At 45.6% G+C, this 25,962-nt stretch overlaps 1 protein-coding gene across 1 annotated transcript in view; it reads right to left on the reverse strand.

Moving 5' to 3' along the window:
• Positions 1-873: 873 nt before the first annotated feature.
• Positions 874-25,962, reverse strand: part of BMP7 (bone morphogenetic protein 7) — a 38,899-nt gene continuing 13,810 nt past the window's right edge. The window contains exons 2-7 of the mRNA XM_014873772.2: positions 15,971-16,163; positions 5,971-6,119; positions 3,999-4,196; positions 2,714-2,790; positions 1,975-2,085; positions 874-1,470 (exon numbers count right to left, since the gene is read on the reverse strand). Coding sequence (XP_014729258.1) covers positions 1,321-1,470; positions 1,975-2,085; positions 2,714-2,790; positions 3,999-4,196; positions 5,971-6,119; positions 15,971-16,163 — 878 coding nt within the window. The 3' untranslated portion in view covers positions 874-1,320. The remainder of the gene's footprint in view (positions 1,471-1,974; positions 2,086-2,713; positions 2,791-3,998; positions 4,197-5,970; positions 6,120-15,970; positions 16,164-25,962) is intronic.

The raw sequence follows: 25,962 nt of genomic DNA on the forward strand, positions 1-25,962 counted from the left end.
TATTGGGCATTATTCTCTTTTTATCTGCCTGGTGAAATTTATGCCAAGCCTACTTTGGTGTGTGCCAAAGTGGGGAATTGGTTTGTGATTGGTTACTGCAACTCTGTATTCTTCTTTGCAACAGCTTTAATTAAGCCTTGATTACTTAAGTGTAATGTTTGTGTAACCTGTGACTTTAAAAGAAGGGGGGGAAAAAAGGCCTTGAGGGACATTTTCTTGCTTCTGGTTCCAGCTTCTTGGTGGCCCTTGAAGGGGATTGTTCTGGGGTTTTTTGAGGTGAAGCCAAGAGAGCAGGGGGTTTATCAGAAGCACTGGCCCCAGGAAGGAAGATTTCCTAGCTTGTTCCCAGTCTGGTGCTGAGTGTACATCTCAGCTCACAGCACCTTCTGCACTTGAGTCTCCATGTTCTTGGAAAAGTGCTGGAACTTGTTCCCTCAGGGAAATCCATGGACATTTTCCACACAGCAGCAGGATCTTTAGTTACAGCTCTGTAACTGCTCAGGACACCCCAGCTAAACGTCAGGTTTAATCCCTGTTTCTCAGCATTTTGCTGCTTTCCTCTTTCAAGTTCATAGTGAATTGAAATACTTTCTGGCTGCAAGAGGAAATTTCCTTCCTCGTTGACAGAAAAAAGTACACCCCAAAATTCTCATTCTTTGAAGCACTTTTCTTCTGTTCTTTTGCTTGCCAACTGATTTTTTTTTTCTTAGCCTAATCTGTCCTTTGAATTTGTGTCAATCCACATCCAGCTTTTGCTACTGTAGTTAAAAACTGGAAGTGGCATTTAACTCATCCTTGGTTTTGCTTATGAAATTGAAGCAGAGGGATGGAAGCAATAATTCTCTAACAAAATACCTGTTCACTCCAGGTATATTTTGTTCACTTATTTTATTGCAAACCGTGTTACAGGAACTACACACACTTATTAGTCACAGCACAGTCTCACCTTGGACAGATTATTACTGTTTTACTCACAATCAGCACTGGTGAGTTTGCAATCTCCAGAAAGTCTCATTTGCAGAAGTATGTACTGTAGGAGCCAATTTTGTAAGCAGATTTGGTTTTAAACGGTTTCTCTGGCTTGTTTCAGTTTACAAGCTCATTGTCTGTAATAAACTAAAACAAAATGTGTTCAAATGCCTCCTTAGATCCAGAAACTGTTCCATTGTCTGAACTTTCAGAGGCCTGGTCCTAAAATGGTTTGGGACTTTTTCAAACCCATGGCTGGAGCACCAACCTTTCCCCCTCCCCCACGCAGCCACACAAACCCACTCTTCACAAATAACTTCTTTTTCTTTCTTCTTTCTCTTTCCTCCAAACCTAGTGGCAGCCACATGCTCGTACCACCATGTTCCTGTATTTTTTTAAGATGACATTGGAGCTGTCATCAAAATAGAGCACTGAGATGGCATTGAGTTGTGTGGGAGCACAGCAGGGTTTCGGCACAGTCTCTGGGTTTATAAAGTGAACCTGGGGAATGAAAGCAGAGGAATGTTAAGATTTACTTTTCCCCTCTCCTCCCCCATATTCTTCCTTCCTGGGCAACCTCCTGCCTGTCCCATACCCTCACTCAGACAGGAGCTGAGCTGTAACTTTGGGATTCACTGATCTTTCTTCAGCCTGACCCCAAGCACACTTTTGGGGTCAGGGAGTGGATCCCTACAGAGTTTTCCCAAGGGATGCTGATGGTGTGTCTTGCTCCTTCCTTCCCGTGCAGTGGGACTAAACCCCCATTACCATGTCCATCACAGGGCCCTTTCAAAGCATGGAGAGCCTGCCAGTGCCTGCAGCAAGGACAGGGCCATTTCTGGCCAGGTACTCAGCCACACATGTGGAGCCAGGTGCTGCAGGCACCTTGCGAGCTAAGGCACATCTTCCTTCCCCCGTTAGCTTGGAGACCCTTTTGTGTATGAATTTATTTCTGAGTAGCACCTGTCAGATGTAAGGCTGTGTTAGGGGATAGGATGCACCTACCAGTGTCTGCACAATGGCATGATTTGTAGCATTCATGTAGGAATTCAAGGGGAAAGCACATTCTCCTTCACAGTAATAGGCAGCATAGCCCTCTGGAGCGATGATCCAGTCCTTGATTAAATTGAAGCCATTAGATTGTGGAGAAAGACAGAAATGCAGCGAAACAAAAAACCAACCAGCACATAAATCTAAACATCCACACATCCATGCACAGTTACAGTGGCCTGCAAAATAAAAATCTGGCCCCCTGGCTTTCTAAAGTTCTCATACAGGCTCCAAAGTGCCTGCTCTTCCTGGAGGTACACATCCACATTGCACATCTGCCCACAGAGTGGCTGAACATCTGGGTTCAGTTGTTTATCCATTCAGCAGTGTCCTCCTGGCTGTCCACAAGGATCACTTCACCCAGCAACACAATGCAGACACAAGCTTTCAGAAAGGAAAATGTCTTTAAGCAGGTCTAAAAGAATGGGCAGATGGAAATGGAGAGCCTTCAGCAGTGCCAGAGGACCTGCAGGGCCCCAGCCCCTCAAAAGGACCTGAGTGTGTTGAGCTTCCAGACATAAAAAAATATTTAGTATATTTGGGTATATTAAATATTTGTATACCCAAGTTTGCAGAAGCACTTAAGCATGCTAAAGGCAGTATACAGCATCTTTCTCCTCAGGATTTAAAATAAAAAAATCCAGTTAGTGGCTGGATCTCACTGCTGCACTCAATAAATGACCCCAGCCCTTACCTGCCACCCCAGGTCCCTGAAGCTGACGTAGAGCTCGTGTTTCTTGCAGGCCTGTCGCTGGTCACTGCTGCTGTTCTCTGTCAGGGGACAATGGTGACCATGAGGCTGAGCTGCCCCAGCAGGGAGAGAGGCATTGCTGCTCATCTGGTGCACTTACAGCTTTTGGTTTTAGTTATTTTAATCATATAATAATGACTGGGTTCAACATATATTAAATGCATTTCTGAATTTTTGTGCAAAACCAAAAAACTACTGGGAAAGTCGGGTTTTTTATCTTTATTTTTCTTTCCCTTAGACTTCCTCTGACCTCCAAATAGCAACACACAGATCACTCTGATTATTGCCTATACTTTAAACGAGAATCAGTGCAGTTTTAAAGTTTTGTCCATCCTGGACATGTAACCTGAGCTGAAGACCCAAGTAGAAAGAATGGCTCAGGAAGAATTTCTTCACTGAAAGGGTGGTCAGGCACTGGAAGGAGCTGCCAGGAAGGCAGTGGGGTCCCCATCTCTGGAGGTGCTCAAGGGACTGCACGTGGTACTCAGTGCTCTGGGCTGGCTGACAAGGTGGCAATTGGTCAAAGGTTGGACTTGGTGATCTTGGAGGTCTTTTCCAACCTTAATGATTCTATAAAAATATGATTGGAAGCTCTGTTTTCCTTCTGCTCCTCACAACCTCTCCTTCCACTCAGTGAGGCACTCCCAGGAGCAGCTGGAATTTGCTGCTGCCTCAGCAGAGCCAGCCCTGAGCTGTGGCTCCTGCTGGGACCATCATCAAGGGCCCATTACTCTGAGGTATCACATAATTAAGCCACATTTCCATTTCAAATACCTGATGGAGTTTTCTTCCAAATTAGGAAGCACAGCTCCCCCCAGAATAGCCGTGGTTATTCTGAGAACAAATGGGTTTTCCTCTTCTATGCAAGAATTTTGGGACTACTATGCTTTTAGGGGCTAAACTTAAAATCACAAGCCCTAAAAATGAACAGCATTTGGATTCAGATCCACTGATCACTTCCTCATTGCTTTAACGTAATTATCTTCCATTCCAAAATGAGAATTTATTTCATATGGGAGAAAATGAGTTTTTCTGGTTAGGTGCTTGGGGTATTTTTAAAATTTGGATTAAGAAATAGTTCAATTTAACAGTGCTTCAAAGGAACATTCTTTCCCCTGATATATTTTTTTTTATAACCTTAACCCCCCCCACAACTTCAAACTGCGGCCCAAGGGGACAAAACAAACAGATACCGTGAGAAAAGCCATTCCCAGCCCCCTGTGTGCACCTGCAATGTTGGACACCCTGAAAGCCTCCTGGTTCTTGGGTGTTTTGGAGCGGTTCTGGCTCCTCTGCTTGCCCCCCGTGGAGCGGATGCTGCGCAGGTGAACCTCGGTGGCTTTGAAGAAGGCGACGGTGAAGGGCTGCTTGTTCTGGGGGCCGTGCCTCCCGATGAGCCCCGCCAGCTTGGGGTTGATGCTCTGCCCTGCAAACACCACAGAGTGATGAGACAGCCTGCAGCAGCTCTGCAACACAGGCTGCTGGAGCTCAGGAATGTGGAGTTTTGGAGATTTCTGTGCTTCCAGGCACAGATCCCCCTGGAAAACACTGCTCTGGAGCTGAAACCTCGGAGAAGACTTAGCAATATAAATAATGAGTTACAAATCACAAATGTGTAGTGGGTTAGATGTGTTTTCACTGGGTGATGGGTTTTAAATTTGAGGTTTTTATAGTGTAGTGGTGGATATGGGACAAGATGGAGAATTTGGGGTGGTGTCTTTTTCTTTGTTCATCTTCTTCTTCCATCTCCTTCACAGAACTCAGGCAGTGACCTTTGGTTGGTCAATGTCACTCTAAAGGTCGTGGGAATCTATTATTGGGTCAAAAGGATAAACAATGTAGGTGTTAAACTTTTATTGGTTTGTTTGGCTTTAAAAGGCCTTGAAGCAGGCTCAGCTGGGGCCATTTTTTCCTACTTCTAGCAAGGAGCTGGAGGTGCTGTCACACTTTCTGTAATTTCTGATAAGATACAATAAACATCCAAGCCCCAACACGAGAATCACCTCAATCGTGTTTCTATTAATCCTGGCTCTGAGGGAAAACAAGACTGATGACAAAGCACTAACAAGGGGTGCAAAGCCCAGCACACACCCCCACAATGGGGCAGAGCTGCTGCTGGTCAGGGTCACTCCAACCCTCCAAAGACCTGGGCTTAATGGGCAAAGCTGCTTCTGACCAGAGCAGCTCAGCACAGCTAACTTCATTTTATATCTTTGTGTAAAAGTTACATTAAATTGTCCTACATATAATTATTTTACCCCAAATCCGCTTAGCATTAACTTTTCCTGCATTCTTTAGAGGGGTTTCTTCAAGTTCACCAACCTATAATTTGAAGTGATCCTATAAAAGGAACCATAAAACTCAGCCCATAGGAACACTAAATTCCCACTGGAAGGTTATTAGCTTAAAATAAAAATGCCTTGTATGAAATGCTGACAGAGTTCCAGATATACCTTAGCTGAGAGAAACAAATGTTTAGGGACATTTTGCTTATTGCTGCATCTTGCCACCACCATACCTGATAACTTTCTAGAAAACTTCGATTATCATCCATGTGTCCTTCATTTTGGGCTTTAGAATCATTTGATTTTTGTGAAAAGACAATTAGTTTCTCTGTAGAATTAAATCAATTATTTGCAAAAAAGGTAAGGAGTGGGAAATTTACTATTTCTCCCTGTTGCTGTCAAAGGCTGTCTGGGTGCTGTTGTGAAATGCAGAGGTTCTATTCAGGATTATTCTGTCCCAAGCTACTGAGTGCTGCTGCTAAATCCAAGTTATGTTAATGGCTTTGTGATCCTTTTGCTAAGGGCAGAGCTGTTCCTTGTCAGCCACAAATCAAATTTGCTGAAGGACAGCTGACACTTTCCTGGAGAAGGCCTGCAAGGCAGCCTGGCCAGGGAAAGTGGGAAAAGAGCTCTCAATTCACTTATTTTGTATGAATTTTTTTTAATAGACTGCATTTGCTTCATGATTACAGAACCATGTAACAGCAGCTACAAAAAAAGATTAGAGGTTGATTTATCTTAAATCCTTGAGGATTTCCCAAGCATAAAGTGTTGCATCAACATCCTGCTGTGTTTACAGCATAAGATTGCTGCATGCTTAGTGCTTTCAGTGCTTGCCCTGGCTGGGAATCATGTACCTGGAACAGAGATTCCCTGATTCCTGCTCTTTTTCTTTTTTCTCTCTGCTCTACTCACCATCAACACCTTCCACCGAGAGCTGCAGGCCAAGGTTGTGCTGGGGATTCACCACCCAGTGGTTACTGGTGGCAGTAATGTCAAACACCAGCCACCCTTCCTCTGCAGCCCAGATCGTCCTGGAGTCCAGCAGGAACAAATCTGAATCCCTGGAACAAAGGAGCAGAATTCCCAGTTAGCCAGGATTCCCACTGGAGTGTCCACAAACATCCTTCAGGCTGTGCCATGGGTTGGGATTTCAGCAATAGGCAGAGCTGGGTGTGTGCTCACCTCTAATCACCCTCAGAGGAAGATTCTCCTCAAAAAAGGGAGGATGGGTTGAAGCAGGGCTGAGGTGGTTTGGGGTTATTTCACTCTTACAGTTTACCTTGAGCTCCTGGTGCAACTCCCAAAAACTGCTTGCCAGGCACAGATTTGCAGAATTACTGTTTGCATATGTAAACCCCGTAATTGGGCAGACAATGCTGCTCATTAGCCTTTCCACACATAATTTCCTGACTTTTATGCATAACTGTAGTGTTGGTGCAAGCCAGCTGGAACACTGGTGTGCATACATTAACATGTGTAATAGGTTTTTTTAAAAATTTGCTCATCTGAGGTTACAGATAACTGATTGAGGCAATAACCCTCTGCACAGGTCTGCACTACTGTGGGTCACAATCTTTTTTCAATTTGTTGCTTGGGGTTTTTTTTAAAGGCCACTGCTGGGTTATTCTAGCTGAAGAAATAATATCAGAAAATGAAAACTATCTTAAATAGAGAGATTCTGTTCTTTTGGAAAAGGTGAAATTATTTCAGATTTACAAGATGTTTCCTGGCAAATTTCTGAAAAATTAAAATTTGAGGAAACAGAGGTTCTGTAAAGGAAAGACTCCTGTCAGAAAACGAGATAAAACTCAGATTTTAAAAATGGATGCAGTAGCAGTTCTTTTATAAAAAATTACTTTAAAAGAAGAACAAAGACACATGGTGGAAGTGTCTAGACAAGTCCTGTAAGAGCTGCTTTTGTACCTACAGTGAACAAACATAATTTGCTCAAGTGTAATTATATCCTTTTGAATGAAGAACTATCCTTGAAAAACTCTTTAATCACATCCCCAAAGCTTTAAAAGGCCTTATAAATTTTGTCACTATGGATTTGTCAGTGCAAATATACATATTTAGCTTAGTTTCCACAGTGCCTTTTGTTTGCATGAAACATCAAGTGGTCAGAAATTAATCTGAAGAGAGCTGTTGGCATAAGGGCTTTTGACTCACAGCTTTTAGTGATTCTTTTCCCTTTGACATACCAAGAAATTAGATGCTTTTGTCCCACACAGAACAGGAATGGAGAGGTTTTTGCAATGCTTTTACTATGCAGCTTTCCTTTCAACCTTAGTGAGCCAGAGTGTGTAAGAGATGATCTTTCCTCTGTGAGCTAACACCCACCTCTGGCTTACATGAAATTAAATTTCTGAAATGAGTTCCTGCCCAGCATGTGAGCACACAGCCCAGGGTGTCTGTGTTTCCTAAAGTGTGTTTTCTGTGTTTCCTCCCTAAAGCAGGAGAGGTTTGGATACCCCATGGCCCAATATGCAGCTGGTGCTGCTGAAGGTGCAATTAGTGCTTGCTCTTAAGCAAAGTTCTGGCTTGTGGAAGAAGCCCTGCATCAGAAGTGCTGCAGCCCTGCTTGCTCAGGCAGAGGGGATCCCATGGCAATATTCCAGTGGGTGTTTGGTAGCCCAAGTGGGTGCCTCAGGAAGGGGCTGTGGTGCAGCAATGCAGAGGCTCAGTGCAGGTGTTGGGAGCTCAGCTTTGCTGAGTGCTCCGAGGAAAACTGGACTTAAACAGGATGGGTAACCCCTCTCACCTTAGTCACAGCAATGCAAGATGCTTGAACTCCAACCAGGGGACAAGTTTCCTGGGGTTTCATCCCCACCCAGGAGCAATGGTCCTGTTCCCACAGCTCAGACACCTCCCACCCTTCCCTGCTTACAGCACACTGAACCAAACACATCCCAGAGGAGCCAGGGACGAGGGACTTGCATGGATTGGCCCATTCCAGTGGCTGAGGCCAAGTTTCCAGGAGTAAAGGGGTTTTATATTCACATAGTACATTATTTAAGCATGGCCCCCGACTGGAACTCATGATTCACACAAGGTTTAGTTAACAGGCACTTGGCTTGCTTGGTTTTCTCCCCTTGTAGTTTGCAGGTTGATGATAGTAGCAATCGTGATATTTTTTTTTTGTTGTTTTAGCTCCTGCTCAGCTGCAGTATTATTACTCAGAAAAACCCAGCCTTTAAGCTTCCCATGCTGACATGATGCAATCGGGGTAAGCAGACAACATGAGGCATCAAGTACCAGGGTGAGTCAGTCTGGGAAATTGTATAATGCGTTTGTTTTCCTGTAGTTACAGCAATGTGCAAACAATAGGCCTGGAGGGGAAGCCCGAAGTGAGAGAGATCAAAGGGACCCACTGAAGGGAAATGTCCTTCCCACACACACTTGGAACATTTGGACCCCAAAAAAGCCCCATATCAGATGCTCTCTGGAGGAGTTCAAGCACTCCTGGATTAGCCCTTTCCGCCCTGGCCCACCAGCAGTGGCCAGGGGTGGGATGTAAAACCTCACTGGTGTTGCAAGCAGAGGCTCCTGAGATTGTGGCTCCTGTTCTGATGAAAACTCTCGTTCTTTTCAAAAAGAGCAGCCTCCTTTAAGTGGAATGTCCTGCTCTCCAAAGACAGGCAAGCAGTATTAAATCACCAGCTAATAGGCAGCCAGCCCTTGAGATATCCTTGTTGGACAGGACACAGTAAACACAGCAAAGAAATGTTGTTCTGCTAAGACTTAAACATTTATTCTGAGGGCTCCCATCTAATGACTTCTCACAGAAGGTAGTGCTGGTGAAATCTAACCCATGTGGCTGCTTTGGGTTTTGAGACACTGATCTGAGCCCAAAGAGAAAAGGTTTCTAGTGCACATCTCACTCCTGCACCTCACCTTCCACCTGTGCACTCACAGAGCATGTTCCTGGAGCCATGTGAATGATGGCTCTGCAGCAAGGAGGCAAAAATATCCTTTGGTTCCTTGGCCCTGCATTCAGTTCCTTTTAGTGCATGCAAGAAACTGTGCAGTGCCTTTTTCCAGAGCAAGAGATAGGAAAGGCACATGATCCTCCTTTTACAAAAAAATTAAGCTGGGACATGGAAATGTTAATGTCTAGATTAGAGTTGCATAAATTATGAAGTCTGGATCCAGACCACAAGTATGTTCTGTTGAGACCACATCAAAATGGCTCAGCCTTCAAAGAACTGACATCAGCGGGAGTGTCAGAGCTTTTAGCAATGATAAAATTTGGGGCTTTCTGCTCGGTTTTCTCAAGCAGCAGGCCCTCAGTGGAGCCTGAGATGAAGACAGGAGGTTGGCATCTGCCTGCTGATGTCTTTGGTAGTGTGTGGCACTGGATGCCAGACAGGAGAGTCGCCTCCCGTTAGAAAGCACTCCCAAAAATTTGTCTACAGGTCACGGAAGTGCTGTGTGGTCTGTGGAACTCCCTTAGTGAACTTGTGTTCTGGGCTCAGGGCTGAGTAACAAGTTCTGCAGCGTGAGGGTGGCTGGGCAGGATGTATGTGAGATCGTGTCTGGGAAGCAGCTGGAGCTTTGGAGGTGGAAGGGCTGACCTGCCAAAGGGCAGATGGTGGTAAGGAAAGGGATCACAAATATTTAGTGAAAGAGAAAAGGGCTGGAAGAAGTGAGGATTGCAGAGATGAGCACAGAAATAAGAGAACACAAGCACAGAAAAGGCAGGGAAGGGAGGGTGTGGGATAAAGGAAATTGTTGCAACATGACAATTCTAAAATAAGGATTAACAACCATGAAGCTTCATGAAAATAGTATGTATGGCTTATTTGCTTTTTGCTGGGGTACTGTTTCAGTCCCTGAGATGCAGTTTGGTTTGAAGCCATAAACACTGGAAATATATACGAAAATGGGAAGTGCTGCCTCTGCCCCAGTCACCTGCCTGGTGAGCTGGGGCACAAGGAGAACATGGGTGAAAACATGAGAGACAGAAATTCTGCATTAGCAAGAGAACAGGAGATAAAACTCTGAATTTATTTACTATAGTGCTGTAAGGTCTACACTATTTTAGGACAGTCCTCTTGCCAAACAATCCCTGCTTTTATGTCTGTTTTCTTCACTCACTGTCCCCATCCCTCTCGTCAGCCCTGTTATTTCAAGCTGCTGGTTGACAAGTGGTAGTAAACACTAATGAGCACTTCCAAGTGGGATAAAAATACATGGGCAAAAGGACAGGCAGCAGCAGTGAGGGTTACTCTTGGCAATTTCCATTACACTGTAAGAAAAGGTGATTTTGGTGACCAGCCAGCACTCTGTGCTGGGAGCAGCCCCAGAGCCCCTGGGCTCTGTCCTGACAGCAGCAGGTCCTGCTGTCCCCTGCCTGCACAGGGACAGGTAATCCCTCAGCCCCAAGGGCACACCTGGCAGCTGGGCTGCCCTGATCCCTCCCTGCTACCTGCAGGAATCACAAACCTATCAGTGTTTTAAACAGTAACCACACAGTGGCACCTTGCAACAGCCTTTGAATGGCTTTACAAATGTGGGTAAACCCTTCTGCTTCTGTTTTAAAGTAGGAAACACTTGAGGCATGGATATGTTGAATTCTTATTGATTCAGCATGTGAACCAGAGTGTCTAAGCCAGGAGCACAATCCTCTCCTCTTGACTCATGCTCTAACCCTAGAGGGGCTGTTTGGGTCACAGGCACAGTGCTAATTTTCCAGCAGGCAGCCCAAGGACAGAGCTGGCATGGAGAGAAGGGGGTTTTTCACGTCCAGGTTTGAGCAGGTGGAGGGAGGAGAAGGCAAAAAGGGCATCCTGGGAGGGTGAGAGGAGATGTGGGGTTAGGAGACATCTGTTTGGATTAAAAACCTGCCGTATCCAGATTCCAGTTTGCTTGGTGTCATTGCTTAAAGTCAGCTGCAGCTGTCCAAAGACAAGCTTAGGAAAATATTTTTCAGACTTTCCTACTTTGAGAGGGCCCCAGGATCTCCCTGGGCCTCTCCCTGGCACGTTTGCAACACCCTCTGTACACAGACCTGATGCAGCCCTCCTCCCACACCTTCCCTTGCCTGTGCCTGGGATCCCCTGCTTATGCTTCCCTCTCCCTCCCCACTGATAAAAGAGCTCTCCCCACTGATAAAAGAGCTCTCCCCATGCCCTCGGGCAGGAGCCCCCAGCCAAACACAGCCCAGGGGCTCTGCCAGGTGAAGGGATGGCCACAGCAGGAATTCAGTTTGCTAGAGGTGTTTCCCAAGGATTGGCCTGAAAACTGCTGTACTGGTAGTGAAACAGATTTGTGTAAATTCTGTTGAATCCAAGGGAAAATGAAATTCACTTTAAAATTGCAGCAGATCCTTAATTCTGCTTAGTGTGCTTTTAGTAGCTGGGTTTCCTTTCTTATACAGTGTTGGAGAAGGGTAAGATCTAGATCTCAAAGGCTGATTAAAAGTGGCAATGGGAGTTTGTTACTGAGATGCAACACGTTTCCTAAACATGAAGCCTCTTGTAAAAACAGTGCTGAGAGGAATGAGGTTGTACACACATCTCTGACACTTTCTATACAGCTGTTTCTGCTCTGCATTGAAGGGCTGTTCATTAGTGCATCTCTTACCCAGCAAGGACCCACTGGGGTATGCAAAATGCCTCCTGCAGCTCCTCAAGTGCCTGTGGAGAGCTGTGCCTTGCTAAGTTCGAGATTTGTCAGAGGTTTTGCAAGCTGCAGTGGCTTTTAGGAATGGTCTGATGGAGAAAACCAGATACAGCTCTATCCTTGGAGAGCTGCAGGATGTCTATGCTCAAGTTCCCTTGCTACCTGCTGAGAGATAAATGTAGTTATCAAATGAGTTGCAGATAAGTCATCAAAAAATTATAATCAAAGTTATAGTCAGTATTTGTAGATACTGTCATGGTGCTGGGGCACATCATTAAATCAAACTGTGCTGTGCTGCACCATCCTCAGAACGATCACACAAAAAAGCTCCAGAAAGGAGGCACATCTGCTTCATGGGTTGGGTGGGCCTAAGCCTTTCTTGGGTACTAGAATTACATGTTTCAACCCACAACATGGAACCAGACTCCAATGAAGAGCAGAAAGGGGTCTGGAGAGGGGCTCAGGTTTGATCTGCTGCAGCAGTGCTGTAGTTTGAAGCTCAAGCTAAAGTGTTCCAGCTGCAAGTCAAACCCAGGAATGCATCCTGCAAGATCTGATTTTTCTGTAGGGCTGGTAACATGAGCATTCAAATCACTGCCTTTGAAGCCCGTGAAATCCATAATGGCCACAAGGTGAACATGTAACAACTACATTTCAATTTCCAAAGGCTGGTCAAGTACCTGGTTTTATTCTCTCTAGTAATAAAACTCCCATCGACTTCAAAGGGATTGGGATTCACTCTGCAGTGCAAGTGCTGGATCTGAGGAAATAGGAGATGTAACTTTGGGATGAGGTATTTCAGCTTCAAAAGGTGCAGACAGAAAAGCAGGATCGAGCTCTGAGCTTTAGGGCAGCTCTACATTCTGCATTTCTTTCTGCAGCTTCAGGTTAATAAACTGAGGGGGATGCTCTGGCTGAGCACTGGGATCTGCTTTGCTCTCCCTCCTTTTCCAGAGGGAGGAGACTTGAGCAGCACCTGGCTCCCCAAAGGCCACCTTCAGCTCCCACTGAGAAGGGTTTGTCACCACAAACACGGATGGGATGTCCTGCTGCTCTCACCCTTCTCAGGTCAGTCACTGGCTTTGTAAAACCCCTTCCCAGGCTTTTGGGTGAGTGAGCCACAAAGTCCAAATAGAAGTTGGACATGAGTCACTGGACTTTGAGCTATGCACCTAAAAGCTTTGAGGCATGTTATACCAGTTAAAACATCATCAGTATTTGTGATATTTGGGACATTTTTGTTCATGAATGTACATGTTTGCCTTAAGTGAATAACTGATGCTGTGTGCCTAAAGAATGCTGTGCATGCCATTTTATCAAGGAGATGTTGGCAGTTTTGAAGGGCTTGCCTTGCAACGAAACATTTGGAAAAGTCAGAAAGAATATTTGATCATTTAGCCTGATTTCCTACAAACACCTGTAATAATACCTCCAGTCTGACAGAGATAGAATTTCCAGTAGTCCGAAGTCAGCTGGCATCTCCTCTGCTGCAAAGGACAGGGCTGGGCTCTCATTTTTACTGCCAGGGTTTTTAGAGTGAGTCGGTGGATGGGGGAGAGTTTCTACCCTGCAAACTTTTGTACTGTTGAGGATTTCAGGAATGGTCTGCTGGGGGTGCAGCTCTTGCTCTGCAAGCACCTGAGTCTGTATTTTTCACTGACAATGAAGTGCACACAAGATGTGTTGCTGGTTAGATACCTCCAACCTGTCTGAACTCGTGAAGTCATTAAGTGCTGAACTGCTCATACCTCTGCTCCATGTGAACTGAGGGCACCATCACTCCCTGCTCTGTGCTTTAACTGAAAATCCTGCCTTCAGCACATCCCACAGAGGAAAATCTCTCCAGTCACCCTCAGCTGGAGCTTTCCAGCTCTCCCTGTGCTGCTCTCTGCTCTCAGATGATGCTGAGCTGCCCCTGCAGCCTGGCAGGAGCTGCTGTGCCCCGGGCACTGCACAGGAGCAGCCCCAGCCTGGAGAATCCCTCGAGTTTCAGGTCTGCAAAGGCAATTCCAGCCTTCTGTGCTCCTGTGTCAGCAGAAGAGCCCTGGGAGAAGGAAACCCAAAGGCAGCAGAGGTTCCCCTGCCTGCGTGGGGGGGGAGGGTTTGGCTTTGTTTTGCTCTTGTTGCTAACAACGTCAGATGGGGCTGAATTTCCAGCGGCTCAGGATGAGACAAACAGCCAAGGAAGCATCAAAGTGAATGGGTGTTTTTTGATCAACACTGCACAGAGTTTGTTTTCTTTCTCCACTTGCCCAATGACACACTGACTTGGATGACTGGGCTGTGACAGAGCCGGGTGGAAAATGTCAGTGGAAAAATGCAGAAAAAGAGCAAATATTTTTACAAACGTTAGTGACAATATTTTTACCTTTGGTCAATCCAAACCAACAGGAATATTTTTTCAGGACAAACTGTTCAAAACTCGCCATAGCCTGTGCCAAAATGTATGCAAAAGGGGAATATACATGAACACTCATTAAAAATAGTGTTCCTGTGGTGAATATGATACAGTAAAATTGCATCTAATCTTGTGGCTGGAACATCTGTATAATTAGCAAGATTCTTCACCTCTTCTAGTGGTTGATGTATATGCTTGCCCTTCACATACATTTTTTTTCCCTTTAGGAATAGGAATTAGTGGAGGAGTTTGCAGAAGCATTTGCTGCTCCACACACAACTATCCCCAGTAGTACCTTCCCATTCTCTCTAAACAAAGCTGTAACAAACTTCTGGATGCACCACTGTAAAATTAAGATATCAGATCTCATTCTGACTCTGTCAGTAAGATTCCTGGTGGGCACCTCACTCATCAGGACCTGAGGGAGAACTTCCCTGGCATCTGATGAGGAAGGTCATTTATTCAAGCACAGGTTCCTGGCAATTCCCCAGTGCCCTGGCACACAGCTTGGTGCCTCTCCCTCTGCCAGCATATCTACAGTTTCTGCTCTTCCCAAGAGCAGAAAGTCATCCCTGCAGGATTGAACCTAAATAATCTACTCGAGAAATACAGCAAAGGGAGGCTGCTGCCCATGGAATGGCCTAAGAGGGAATAAACTGAAAAGATTAGGGTAAACAGGACATCTAATGGTCCTGTGCACAGTTCTGGCTTGTTGCTTTCTCCTTTAAGGAAGACCTGGTTAAAATGCACAGCTTGAATTACCACTGTATGATAAAAATAGATTAATTTTAGCACAGTCCCCAAACACTGCAAAATAATTGCCAGAAATGCCAGGAGAACTGTGAGTTTTAAGCTATAAAATCAGAATTTCAGATGTGGAAGAAACACACTAGTAGTTAAATATTTCTACCATCCAGCAAAGCCAGTAGAAATTCTCACCATTAAAAAAAAAGTTGACATATTTCATTTTTTTCTGCATTTTTATTAGCTCTTATAAAACTATAAAGCCAGAGTCCTGACTGTACTTTTTTTCTTACCCTTTTGGACTTTTCACTTTTTAAATCCCTAGTGTTTCTTTTTTCATAAACCTAAATTAGGACTGTAGTATTATTAGCCCATATTTAGTAGTACTGAAGAATAACTTCTGACTAGAATATGATTGTAAATACTTTTCATGTAAATAAATGCAATCTCACTTTTGGTAGGATTTATATGCGAAAGAAACATGTGCAAATGAAACTAAGTGCCTTTGATAAGTGGTTTGGGATTGCTGATTAATTGGAACTAAAACCAGATGAGAAAATTGAACATATGTTCTTATTCAAGTTCCCTGGAGGATTTGTTAGGGAGCTTGGCATACATTAATAATTGCTTGGAAAGGATTTAATAGCTCATCTTGTAGTTTTGCACATGCAAAACAATCAGTCAATATAAAAAGCATGGTGTCATCTGTCTTTGTTAATTAGGGAGCTCGAATGCCTTTGATAATAAGGGCTAGTAATTAAGCTACAATTCCAAAGGAACCACTTGGGTTTGCCACATCAGAATCCATCAGAGGCAGGAGGAAGGGGGGAGTACTTCTAGAAATCTTGAAATATTCCTGGTTTATGATAGTTTTTGTGCTCTAGCACAAGGCCAGGCTACTGAGTGCTCCCAGAGGCCAGAGCAGGAGTGCTGGGGATGCTCCCTGGGAGGCTCCCAGGACACCTCTCCCCATGTCACAGCACACAGGAGCTGTGTGCCTGCTGCAGCAGCATCAGCTGAGATTCCCTGCACAGCCCCAGTGTCAAACCCAGCCACCGCTAATGGTGGCACCAGGACCTCTGGAAGTGCTGGGTGTGACTCCCTGGAGGAACAAACCACGTGTGGGCTTTCCTGCAGGTTCCTCACCTTCCTGGGTGCTCCTGCAGGACCTGGTAGACGCTGATCTGGAAGGTCTCGTTGTCGAAGCGCTCGCGGATGTAATCCTTGTAAATCCTGAACTCGGCCGCCGTCACCGCCTCCCCCTCCGGGATCCGGGACAGATCAAACCTGAACTCTCGGTAGTGGCAGCGCTGATGGTGGAACTCTCTGTCATGCTCCACTGAAACAGAAAACAGCCCATTAGCCACCTGCTTTGTTCCCCTTCCCCTCGCCATCAAACACGCTCGTGAGTTGCCACAACAGAAAAGGGCAGGAATATCTGATTGCAGCATCTCCCGGGCTGCTCAGATCATTAAAGCACATAGGAAATGCCTGCCTCTATCTGGGCTATTATAGGCATATATGTGTTTATCAGGCTCCCTTTGGAACAGTTTTACAGTTGGCTGGTACAGGGGGCCATTGTGTTTTAATGGTTTTTGGCAGCTTTGTGCTTGACAAGTGACTCTGGACATTTGCCACCGATAACGACCGAGCTGCTGTGGGAAGGAGCTGAGACAAACAGATGGGGCTTTTCAGGAGTGCTGGTTCTTGGCCTGGCTCTGCTTCTGACAATCACACACACACATACCCACACACTATAGACACAAATTCCAGCCCTTGAGGCCTTTCATGCCAGTGACCCACATTTGGTGCCAGCTGAACTCATCACAAGCTCGTGGCTCCTCTCCATAGGGTCAAAGCTTTCATTTTAAAGGATCTTTAGTGATCAGGGCTGTGAAGCAACTGTTCAAAGTGAGGACTTCCTTCCACCTCCCAACCCTGACTGTGAAATAACAAGTGCCAGATCCTCCCAGGCCAGTGTTGGGACATGTGTTATCCCAGGGGGTGACAGGTCTGCCTGTCCCCTGATGGACAGCTGGTGGTCCCGTGTAACCCTGCTTGTGGGCACGGAAGCAGGGGGTCAGTGCTGGGAGGAAACAAAGACTTCAAGCCAGTCCTCCAGCAAGGGGGAGGAGAGGTGTCAGTGCCCCAGCCCAACACATGAGGCAAGGCACCCTTCTTGGGACAAATTCCAAATTAAACAGACAAGTCAGACAAAGGAGAAGGGGGGAAAGGAGGTATAAGGGGATGAACTGACTCGCCCAAGGTCACAACACATGACATTTTAAGAGCTGAGGTTTGAACCAGGGACTTCCTATACATCCCAGTCCTGTCGTCTGTCCACTTGACCTCTCTGCAGCTTGACTGCACAATTCAAGTAGTTAGCTCTGAGATTTCCTTGGCAAAGAATGTGTGTCTTTCTACAGGCCTGATTTTCTTCTGGCAGCAGCAAATCCATTGTGTAAATCCATTGACTTAAAGGGAATTACTCCTGAAAAAGAGGAGTTCCAAGCCCGGGTCTGGGAAGTGCAGTGTAAATTTACAGCCCTGCGTGGTACAAACACAGATGAGCCCTGGCCAGGGTGTCCCATGGCAGGGACAGAGCGTGGGGAGGTGCTGGGAGCAGGGCTGTGTCCAGGAAAGCTTTGCTGGCCGAGGCTCAGCCGCTGGCCATGGACTCTTCCTCCTCTCTCACATCCCTTCTGTGAGGAGTCCAGTTTGCCACTGTGTGATTGCTGCTCAGGGAAAAGCTTCAGAGCTCTTACTCATAGCTGGGATTCATCTTAGAGGAGTTTTTTAGGTATGAAACCTCTAAACTTTCCAAGACAAAGGTGATTAACTTTATAAAATGGTTTTGTATGTTGAGCAGTCTCTGTTGCACCTCTACTAAAACATCTCATTTACTGTCTCATACCCTGATGTGGAGGAATATTGTGAATATTCAACAGTGTTTGTAAAAGACTTGGCAGGCTACAACTGCCCTGGACGTGCTAGCAACACTATAAAACGTGCCTCAATCCCTTTCCTCCAAAGTACTCCTAATAGAATAAGATATAAAGACCGTAATTTCAGTTTTAAAGGAATTTATCTGCACCTAAATTAAAAGGGAATGAAAAAAATACTTTAATATGGAATCAGTCCTTTAACCGCAAATGTAGAAGAATGAGTATAAAGCTGGGTGGGTTTAGCTGCAGCTGTTAGCAGTAGGATGCACAAATATGATTTGCTTCCAAAGACATGGGAAGGCTGAATTTCCAGAGGAAGGTGGGTGCAGTTTTTCAGTACGTGTGTGATGACAACTACATCAACTAACACTGGCCTTTAGCTGCACTTTATACACAAGGTCTGACAACAAGCACATGACGAGGAAACTTTTTGGGGTGCTGCTAAAGTTCACAGCAATTCCCACTGCTGAGCCCTAGAAAAAATGTGTCATGTTAGTATGAAAAATTAACGGCCAGGGTCATAAAATAAAGAGCCCCAAAGTTTGAACTTTCCCATGCTTTGCAGATGTTTGGATATAGGGTTTTGGCCTGAGCCATCTTTAGTGTTAAAGCAAACATTCCTGTGGCTATAGTCATTAAGATCATGAAAATATGTGGATATGTAACTGAAGAAAGAATCCCAAGAAACCCTTCAACTCAGTGTTTATTGTTTTTCCCCTTTTTCTTTGCACTCTGGACCTATCTGCTGACCCAGAAGTAACAAATCCTTTCAGAACTAATTTATGAGAAACACTGACCCTGAATCAACATCTGTTAGATGACTGCAGTAAATCTTATTACATAATTAAACACCAAAATCTATGTTAAAATAACGTTAAGGGTCTGACTCGAACTCATAAAAGCAAGACTCTTCATTATGAAGGCTGAAATCCTATCCCTAAGTCCTGCTGCTGTGTGTTGGTATTTGGGAACATATGGTACAGTATATCTGATCAAGCACTTTTTGTAGAGCCCTGTAATACCTTGAGCACAGCAGCACGGGGTAAGCAGGGGAGCATTCAAGGAGCCTGAGTTTCCTGGGTTTGATGGGTGTTAGACCTTTGACAACGCTGCAACTGGGTCATTTCCAGTTAATTACCTGAGGAGCTGGAAGGGGGAGAAGGGGGGGAGAGCTTAAAAAAAAAGGCAAGGGGGAATAGTGGTATTTTAAATGTTCGCTGAAACAGTCGAGAATTGCTGCAGCTCTTTGGGTGTGACTGCAGTTTCTCCATTGAAATCCATGATCCCTATTGACACAATGACCATAAGAAGAAATTTTTGGTCATTCTTGAAGGGCTTAGTCTCAGCTGTTCTTTAGCCATTAATGTTAGAGGCTCCCTTAAAAGACATCAAGCATTTTGAACATTTACTGGATATGCTTCATAGCCCTTCTGCCCACAGAACTTCAACTCATCTTTGTCCCAGGCTCATAGTTCTCACAAATCTACTACCCAAAGGCTTTGGTGAATGGTTTTAGCCCAGATGCTAATTTCAAACATTGGAAATTCCAGCTCACAATTCAAATGCCTTGGCAAGGCAGCTGCTTGGAGAGGAAGCCAAAGCTCTGGATGTGCAATCAAAGGTTGTAAAATAGGAAAAGGAAGAACACCCTTGAAAAATAATTCTGCTATGAAACAGACTGTGTGCCTTGACTGTGGGAAAACAGTGCATTTCCTCTCCTTAAAAAACAATCCAAAGCCACTCACAGGTGAAGCATGTGTAAACATGAGCCTCTCCTCTTTCTTAGAAGCAGTGTTGTATTTCGGAGGCACAACCACTGCAGACAAATTCTGGCCTAATTTAACACAGGGCTCAAAATTTGCCGGTGTAAAATAACCCTTGGCATGGCGAGTGTGGCAGTTAATTGGAGCTGTGGTGGATGAGGATCATCAGACACTCCCTCTGGCACAGTCCTTGGGAAAGGTGGAGAGCTGAGAGCTGTGGGATGGACGAGGACATCAGATGCGTGAGAGAACAAGCAGGACACCAAAAATCGTGGGGAGACAATTAAGGTGATGCAGCCAAAACAAGGAATATCTCAGGCTGGTGGTTATCAGTGACTTGGCCACACCTGTCACAAATATGCAAGTCAGATCAGCACCTTTGAAAGTCTGGCCTTGCTATCTGAGCAGGATCTGAGGCTGCTCTATCTGATACAGAGAGGGCTCCCAGCTCTCTGAAGTCCTTTGTCTCTCCAAGCCTCTGTTGTGGCCTGATGGTGATGCAAGAGGGGGCAGGACACGGTTGTGCAACTGGCAGGGATGGTTAAAAGAAAACAGGATGGATACATGTGCTCAGGTGTGAAGTAGCCACGTATCAGATCCAAAAATATGGGAAAGCTGGAGATAAAAAGTCAACAAATAATGGGCGCTTGTTCTGACATGTGCTGAAGATACAGAACTTAAAAACATTAGCAGGCAGGGATGAAAAAATGCAGCTGTTGATATTTAGAACTTGGAACAATACAGGTAAAGCCAGTACCAAAAAAAAATAATGTTGGACAGAAAACCTCGTGGTCCTGATTTAGCACCCCAGGTGCCCAAACTTCCCAAAGCAAATGACACATCAGCAAAAAGCTGGAAACTTACACTGATCCCACATTTGGTCATTTTCACAGCAAAGTATTCTGAGATTAGAAATAAGCACCCCAACTGTTTGCAGCTCCTTTGTAAATCTCTGCTGGCAAGTGCAAAGCCAAGCTGAGCTAAATCTGCCAGCACTGGTTGGAACTCTGGGTTTGGGTCAGGGATTGCTGGTGGGCAAGGTCTGACACATGACAGCAAGGATTCTGGTGAGGCACAGCTTGCAGTATTGTTAGTAAGATTTTTTTTTTTCCCAAGAATGACTGTGCTAAAAAATAATTATTATTGAAGCATTAAAGAGCTTATCTAAATGCCAGGGAAGTCAACAGAAATATTTTCACTAATTTCAATGGATTTCACGAGAGGCTAATCTCCCTGCTTAGGTATTTTTACTCTCTTGTTTTCTGAAGATGCAAAAAACTGCTTTTCAGAAAGAAATTCAACATCAGATGAATAGACTCCATTCTCAGGTTGCCAAACTGGGAAAGCTTTGGTAATTCCACACCTCTTCCTCCCTTGGCACGTTTGGGTGATGCACTTAGAATATACTTTGAATATATAAACAAGTAAAAACTTAAATTTTCTTGTTAACGCTTTCACCTGATAATATGTTAATTGTTTTTATAAGGCACTTTGAGAGCAGTTGTCTCATTTATTGCAGTGCTTAGAACAATTAGAGCTACTTGTTTCTCATTTACAATGGAAAAAGGCACCAGAAGGAATGTGCAGTAGGGTGTCTGTAACTTCTTCGCTCCCAAAAAAGGCCAGAAGGGATTTGTGAAGGACTTTAATCTCTAATAGATTAAAGGTCCTGAATTCCTGAGACTGAAAGATAAGTCAAAGGAAAATGGATTCCAAAAGACAACACCCCCTGCCTCAGCCTCTCAGCCAGGCTGCTGCTGAGCCATCAGCACTTGCCTGAGAAACCTCTCAGAGATTCCAAAAAAATTCTGCCACACTCTGGCAGTAAGTTCTCACAGGTTTTTAGAGTCTACCTGTGTGGTGAGTTTAGAGGGCAGGAAAGTCTTTATCTGCTTTCTCTCCACCCGCTGCAGAGCTGTAGAAAATGGGCAGTTTCTCCAGAGGTGGCCAAGGGCTGCCTCTCTCAGGATTGTCCTGAGATCAGTGGATTGATCTCAGCCCCAATTTTTCCGTGAGAAAGCAAACTAAACTCTGACTGTCACATTTGCATCCAGCAGTGCAAAATTCTTATTAGAGTTTTCCAAGAGAATTCACCTTTATTTCCCTCCATCATCACCCCATGAGATGGAAGCCAAAGCTTCAGAAACTCTGTTGCATCATTTCAGTGCAGAGCACGAGATTCCCAGGATCCAGCTGGGACCAGCAGCACCTGGCCCCACCAGCCCTTGTCTCCCACTGCTCTCAAAGGGAATCTGCTCTCCTGTCTCCCTTGGGAAGTGTATGCAACTGGAAGAACATTTTCCCTTTTTCAGATGAGTTTTTGGGTGGATGCTGTCCTCTCCCAGCTCCCCAGAGCAGCGTGGCAGGAGGAGCAGGGACCTCCCAGCAGGGCAGGAGGGAGGCCAGGGCCACCCCTTGGGCTCAGGGCTTGTGGTGGTTGTGAAATTGAGCTGTAAATTTTCGGGATGCCAAATTCGAGACCTCTTGATGGGCTTCTAATTAGCAGGCATTAAAAGTTCCCTCTATAAATCGCACTTCTTTGTCTCTAAATTGGTGGATAAAACCATGGCACTTATGAAATATAGGCCTTTTCTCCTTATGTTGCTGAGGTTCAAGAAGGAGGAAACCAATTAGGGGAAGGATCCAGCGGTCTCTGCAGCTGAAAGAGCCTACTGGGCTCAGCAGGACGCCTGATTGAGCAAGAAATGCGAGGTCAGTCCTTATATTTTTCTGAGGAAAAGGGGGACCATAATAAAGATTATTGCAATAATGTCATGCCAGGCCACAGTCTGCGAAGGCACATGTTTCCCTCCTCATTGTGCTTGACAGCAAGAGTTACAGGGGCAGTGGCAGGAAATTTATAATGGCAAGAATTTGGGAATGCAAAGTTCTGTGATTGGTTTTCATTTGTTTCATTCTCTCGGTTTCATGATTTACATGCTGCAGCTAAAGCAGCAGTTACAGAAATATTTGAAGAAATATTTGAAGAATATAAATTGGGAGTTCTATAAATGGAGTAGAGCAAATGTCCTGGGGTGTGTGATGGGATATATTTTTGATTTTTTTTTAAAGAATGATAAAAACAGTATTTGGAGGGCCTCTTACACGGAATAGCTGCAGCTCTCCAAGTCATCTAGAAGCTAGTGAAGATTTTTGGAGAAACCTAAGGAAAAACAAATACAGCCTAGATTTTGATCTGTGAGATGAGCTTACTAGAAAAATAGCCTGTGGTTTTTCTATAACTCATTAATGCACCCCATCACTGGGGATTGCTGCCATCCTGCCACTTCTAAAAACACAGCCTGTCCTTGAGCCACAGGCTCAGCACCCCCAGATATTTGGGGGGCTCTGGGCTCATCTGCCCAAGCCCTGGCCTGATGCCTTGTCCCCATGTGCCCTTGGCTGAAGGGGCTGCTCTGAGCCAAGGCAGAGCTCAGCAGAAGGGAACCTGCACCCAGCTGCTCCCTGCTCATGGACCCATTTTACAGCCAGGTAGAGGGAGGAGAAGGTGATAAAACTGCTTCTTGCATGGTAAATTCAGTGTGTGCCAGGGCAAAGTCCTGCCCCATCCATGGGTGGAGAGCAGGACTAATGCACTAATTTCAAAGATGAAAACCAGGCCCCATAAATCCTGATTCCCAAACCCAGAGGTTGGAAATTCTTTAGTGCTCACTCTGCAAAGTGATCCGGGCTAAGCATTTTTGCTTCGAAAGGGGAAAAAAGCCCCTCTGGAGTTAATATTCTCCCTTTAGCCATCACTTCATTTTTTCAGCTTTCAGCATGGAGCTGGTATTGCCAGCAAGACCACCTAGCCACAAACCCAGCAGGGAGCTTCCAAAATTCTTCTAAACACTGACTCCTTGTTATAAATTGAAAAGTGGTAATAGCAACAGTGCATATCACATCTGTGCCAGGCTTCAGGCCTGGGAAGCAGCAGCCTCCCTACTGCAGAGCACAACTTGGAAAGATCCTTTCAGTCCACACATGTATCAGCATTAGCCATTTCTTTGTCAACAAATCCCTTAATACGTAGCCTTTCTATCATGTACAGATGTCCAAAAAATAATGGAATACTGTACTACAAGATTAAACACTTTAATGTCAGCATATGTGTTGCATGACTCTGAACAATGGTATCATTGTGCGTGTGCAAACAGCCGGGCGAGGGAAGATGGGTTTAATTATCTCCCCAACAGCAGCAAGCTCTTCCTGACTAAGTCAAACTTCAGCTAGCAAGGGCTGCTCAGGACAGAAGTTGGTGTTTCTCCCTTCCTGGTGTTCCCAAGTTGGTGTTCTCTCAGTGTTGGGGACAGTGTTGTACCCAGGTCAGGCAATGCTTCGGAGCTCAGTGCAGGAGCCACCTGCTTCCCCAGGAGCCACGTGCCACCATGGAATGTGCTGTGGGGACCACAGGATGCTGTGAGTCACCACATCCTCTCACCCCATGTGTCACCCAGGAGCCTTTCATGTTAAAATTCCCAAGTATGGTAGATGGCAAAAGGGGAAACAGTCATTGGGAAGGAAAGGACAGAGAGAATCGTGCGTGCTGCTGTCTGAATTCAGAGACATTCCCTGCTGGGATTTCTCTGCAGACACTTTAAGGCAATGCTGGATGGTAAAACCATTTCTTTTTAAAGAACCTCCATGAAGTATCTGGGCAGGTTATGCACAGGTAATCCATTTTCCTTCCCCAGTGTACCCTGATGGGTACCCGCTCAGGCTGTGGTTTCTCTGCTGAAAGCAGAGCCAGACGAGATGAAAGGTATTGTGAAAAATTTACACGTGGGACTGCTCTGTGAACACCAAACCCTCCTAATAGTAAACAGACCAACAGTGGTGTGACTGCTGGTGCTGCTCGCTGTGTCTGCATGTGTATCTGGGGAAAGCAAAGTTAAATAAGCAGGGAAGAGTTGTGTTTCTGCAGAATACCTTATTCACAGCCCTGTCACGTGAAACACAGCAGCACATGGAGCTGCAATCCATCTGCAGCTGCTGTAAGGCACTGAGGATTGCTGTGGGATTTGAGTGGTGTGAGGGAATGGAGAATTCGGGGAGGGTGACAGGGAAAAGAAAAAAAATGGGAGTTCATGAAGTTGTTCCTTTTGACAGACACCTTCTGTTTCTACCTTCATCCTCCTGGAATCCACTATAAGGAAATCTCCTGCAGGGCCTCCCTCTCCAGGCTCTCAGATCTTGTTCCTCTTCCTCCTTTCACAGCAAAGGGGGAACCCAGGACGGTGCTGACCTGGGCTTTCACCCCACCAGCTCTCCCATTCCCAAAACCTTGGGGGTGGCTGTTTTCCAGAGAGGCAAGCTGGGGACTGTGGTGATGCTGCAAATCGTGGCTCCTTCTGTGTCCTCCCAGCTGGCCAGTGTTGTGGCCATCACAGATGTCTCAAGCTCTCATGCTGGCACTGGGAGCAGGGTAAATACCAAGGCTGGTATTTACCCCTGACAGACCAGGGTTGTTGTGTCTCTCTGTGTACCTGAAAGTTGGAAAGCACCTGGACAGCAGCTCCAAGCCAGGGGCTCCCTGCAGGGACTGTGGGTGCACAGGGCAGGCTGAGGGAGTGCACAGCACCCAAAGGCAGCCTCAGCTCTGCTCCAAAATGAGCACCGAGCAAAATGACAGGCAGAAGCTCATCATTGTCCCTGCTTTCTTTGTCTCTGTCTGCACAGAGTGGAATAGCAGAGAGCAGAGGCATGCTGCTGTCTAACACATCCCCTAAGTCCTCTGGGTGCAGCTGGGGGAGGTATGTGGAGATGCAGGAGTACATTTTTCATTTCCCCCTGTATCACACTGCTCACTGGCTCTTTGTAACTCAGGGGACAGCCAGGCTGCTTCCCTGAGGCTGTGGAATCAGGGAGCTGTGTCTGGCCAAGCCAACTTCCCAGGAAAGCTGTGCCAGCGTTAGGTGTGAATTGCAAGTCACACATTTTGCCAGGGCATCCAAGGGTCAGGGAGATAGTGGCAGTCAGGGGAGGAATCATGATGAGGATCAGGCCGAGGTGGCAGCCACAGCACAGAAAAGGGCAGGTCTGGAGGAGGGGAAAGCAGGAAGGTGATGAGTGTCTCAAGGGGGAAGAGGTTGCAGAGCACAGAGAGGGAGAAAAGTTAAGTGGCAATAAGTTTTATTGAGAAAAATAATCCCCCAGTCCAGACACTCGACAAATGGGGCCCAAGGTGCTTCCTGCAACCTGCTCTGAGACTGAGCAGGTCTCAAAATATCACTGATGCAAAAACCAGCAGCCTGCCCTGAGTGCTTGTACACACTGAGCAAATGGAAACATCCCCAGGCCCAAGGAAGGAGAGAGAAGTGGCTGAGCAGATCTGGTCAGAAATAAAGAGTATTCAGCCAGGGGAGATAAGAGTCAGTGTGAGAGACTGCTACAGGCAAACCTAAAATGGGGGAGAAAGTCCACAAGGGAA

This window comes from Sturnus vulgaris, chromosome 17 (genome assembly GCF_052056855.1).
Source record: "Sturnus vulgaris isolate bStuVul1 chromosome 17, bStuVul1.hap1, whole genome shotgun sequence".
NCBI classification, from domain to species: Eukaryota; Metazoa; Chordata; class Aves; order Passeriformes; family Sturnidae; genus Sturnus; species Sturnus vulgaris.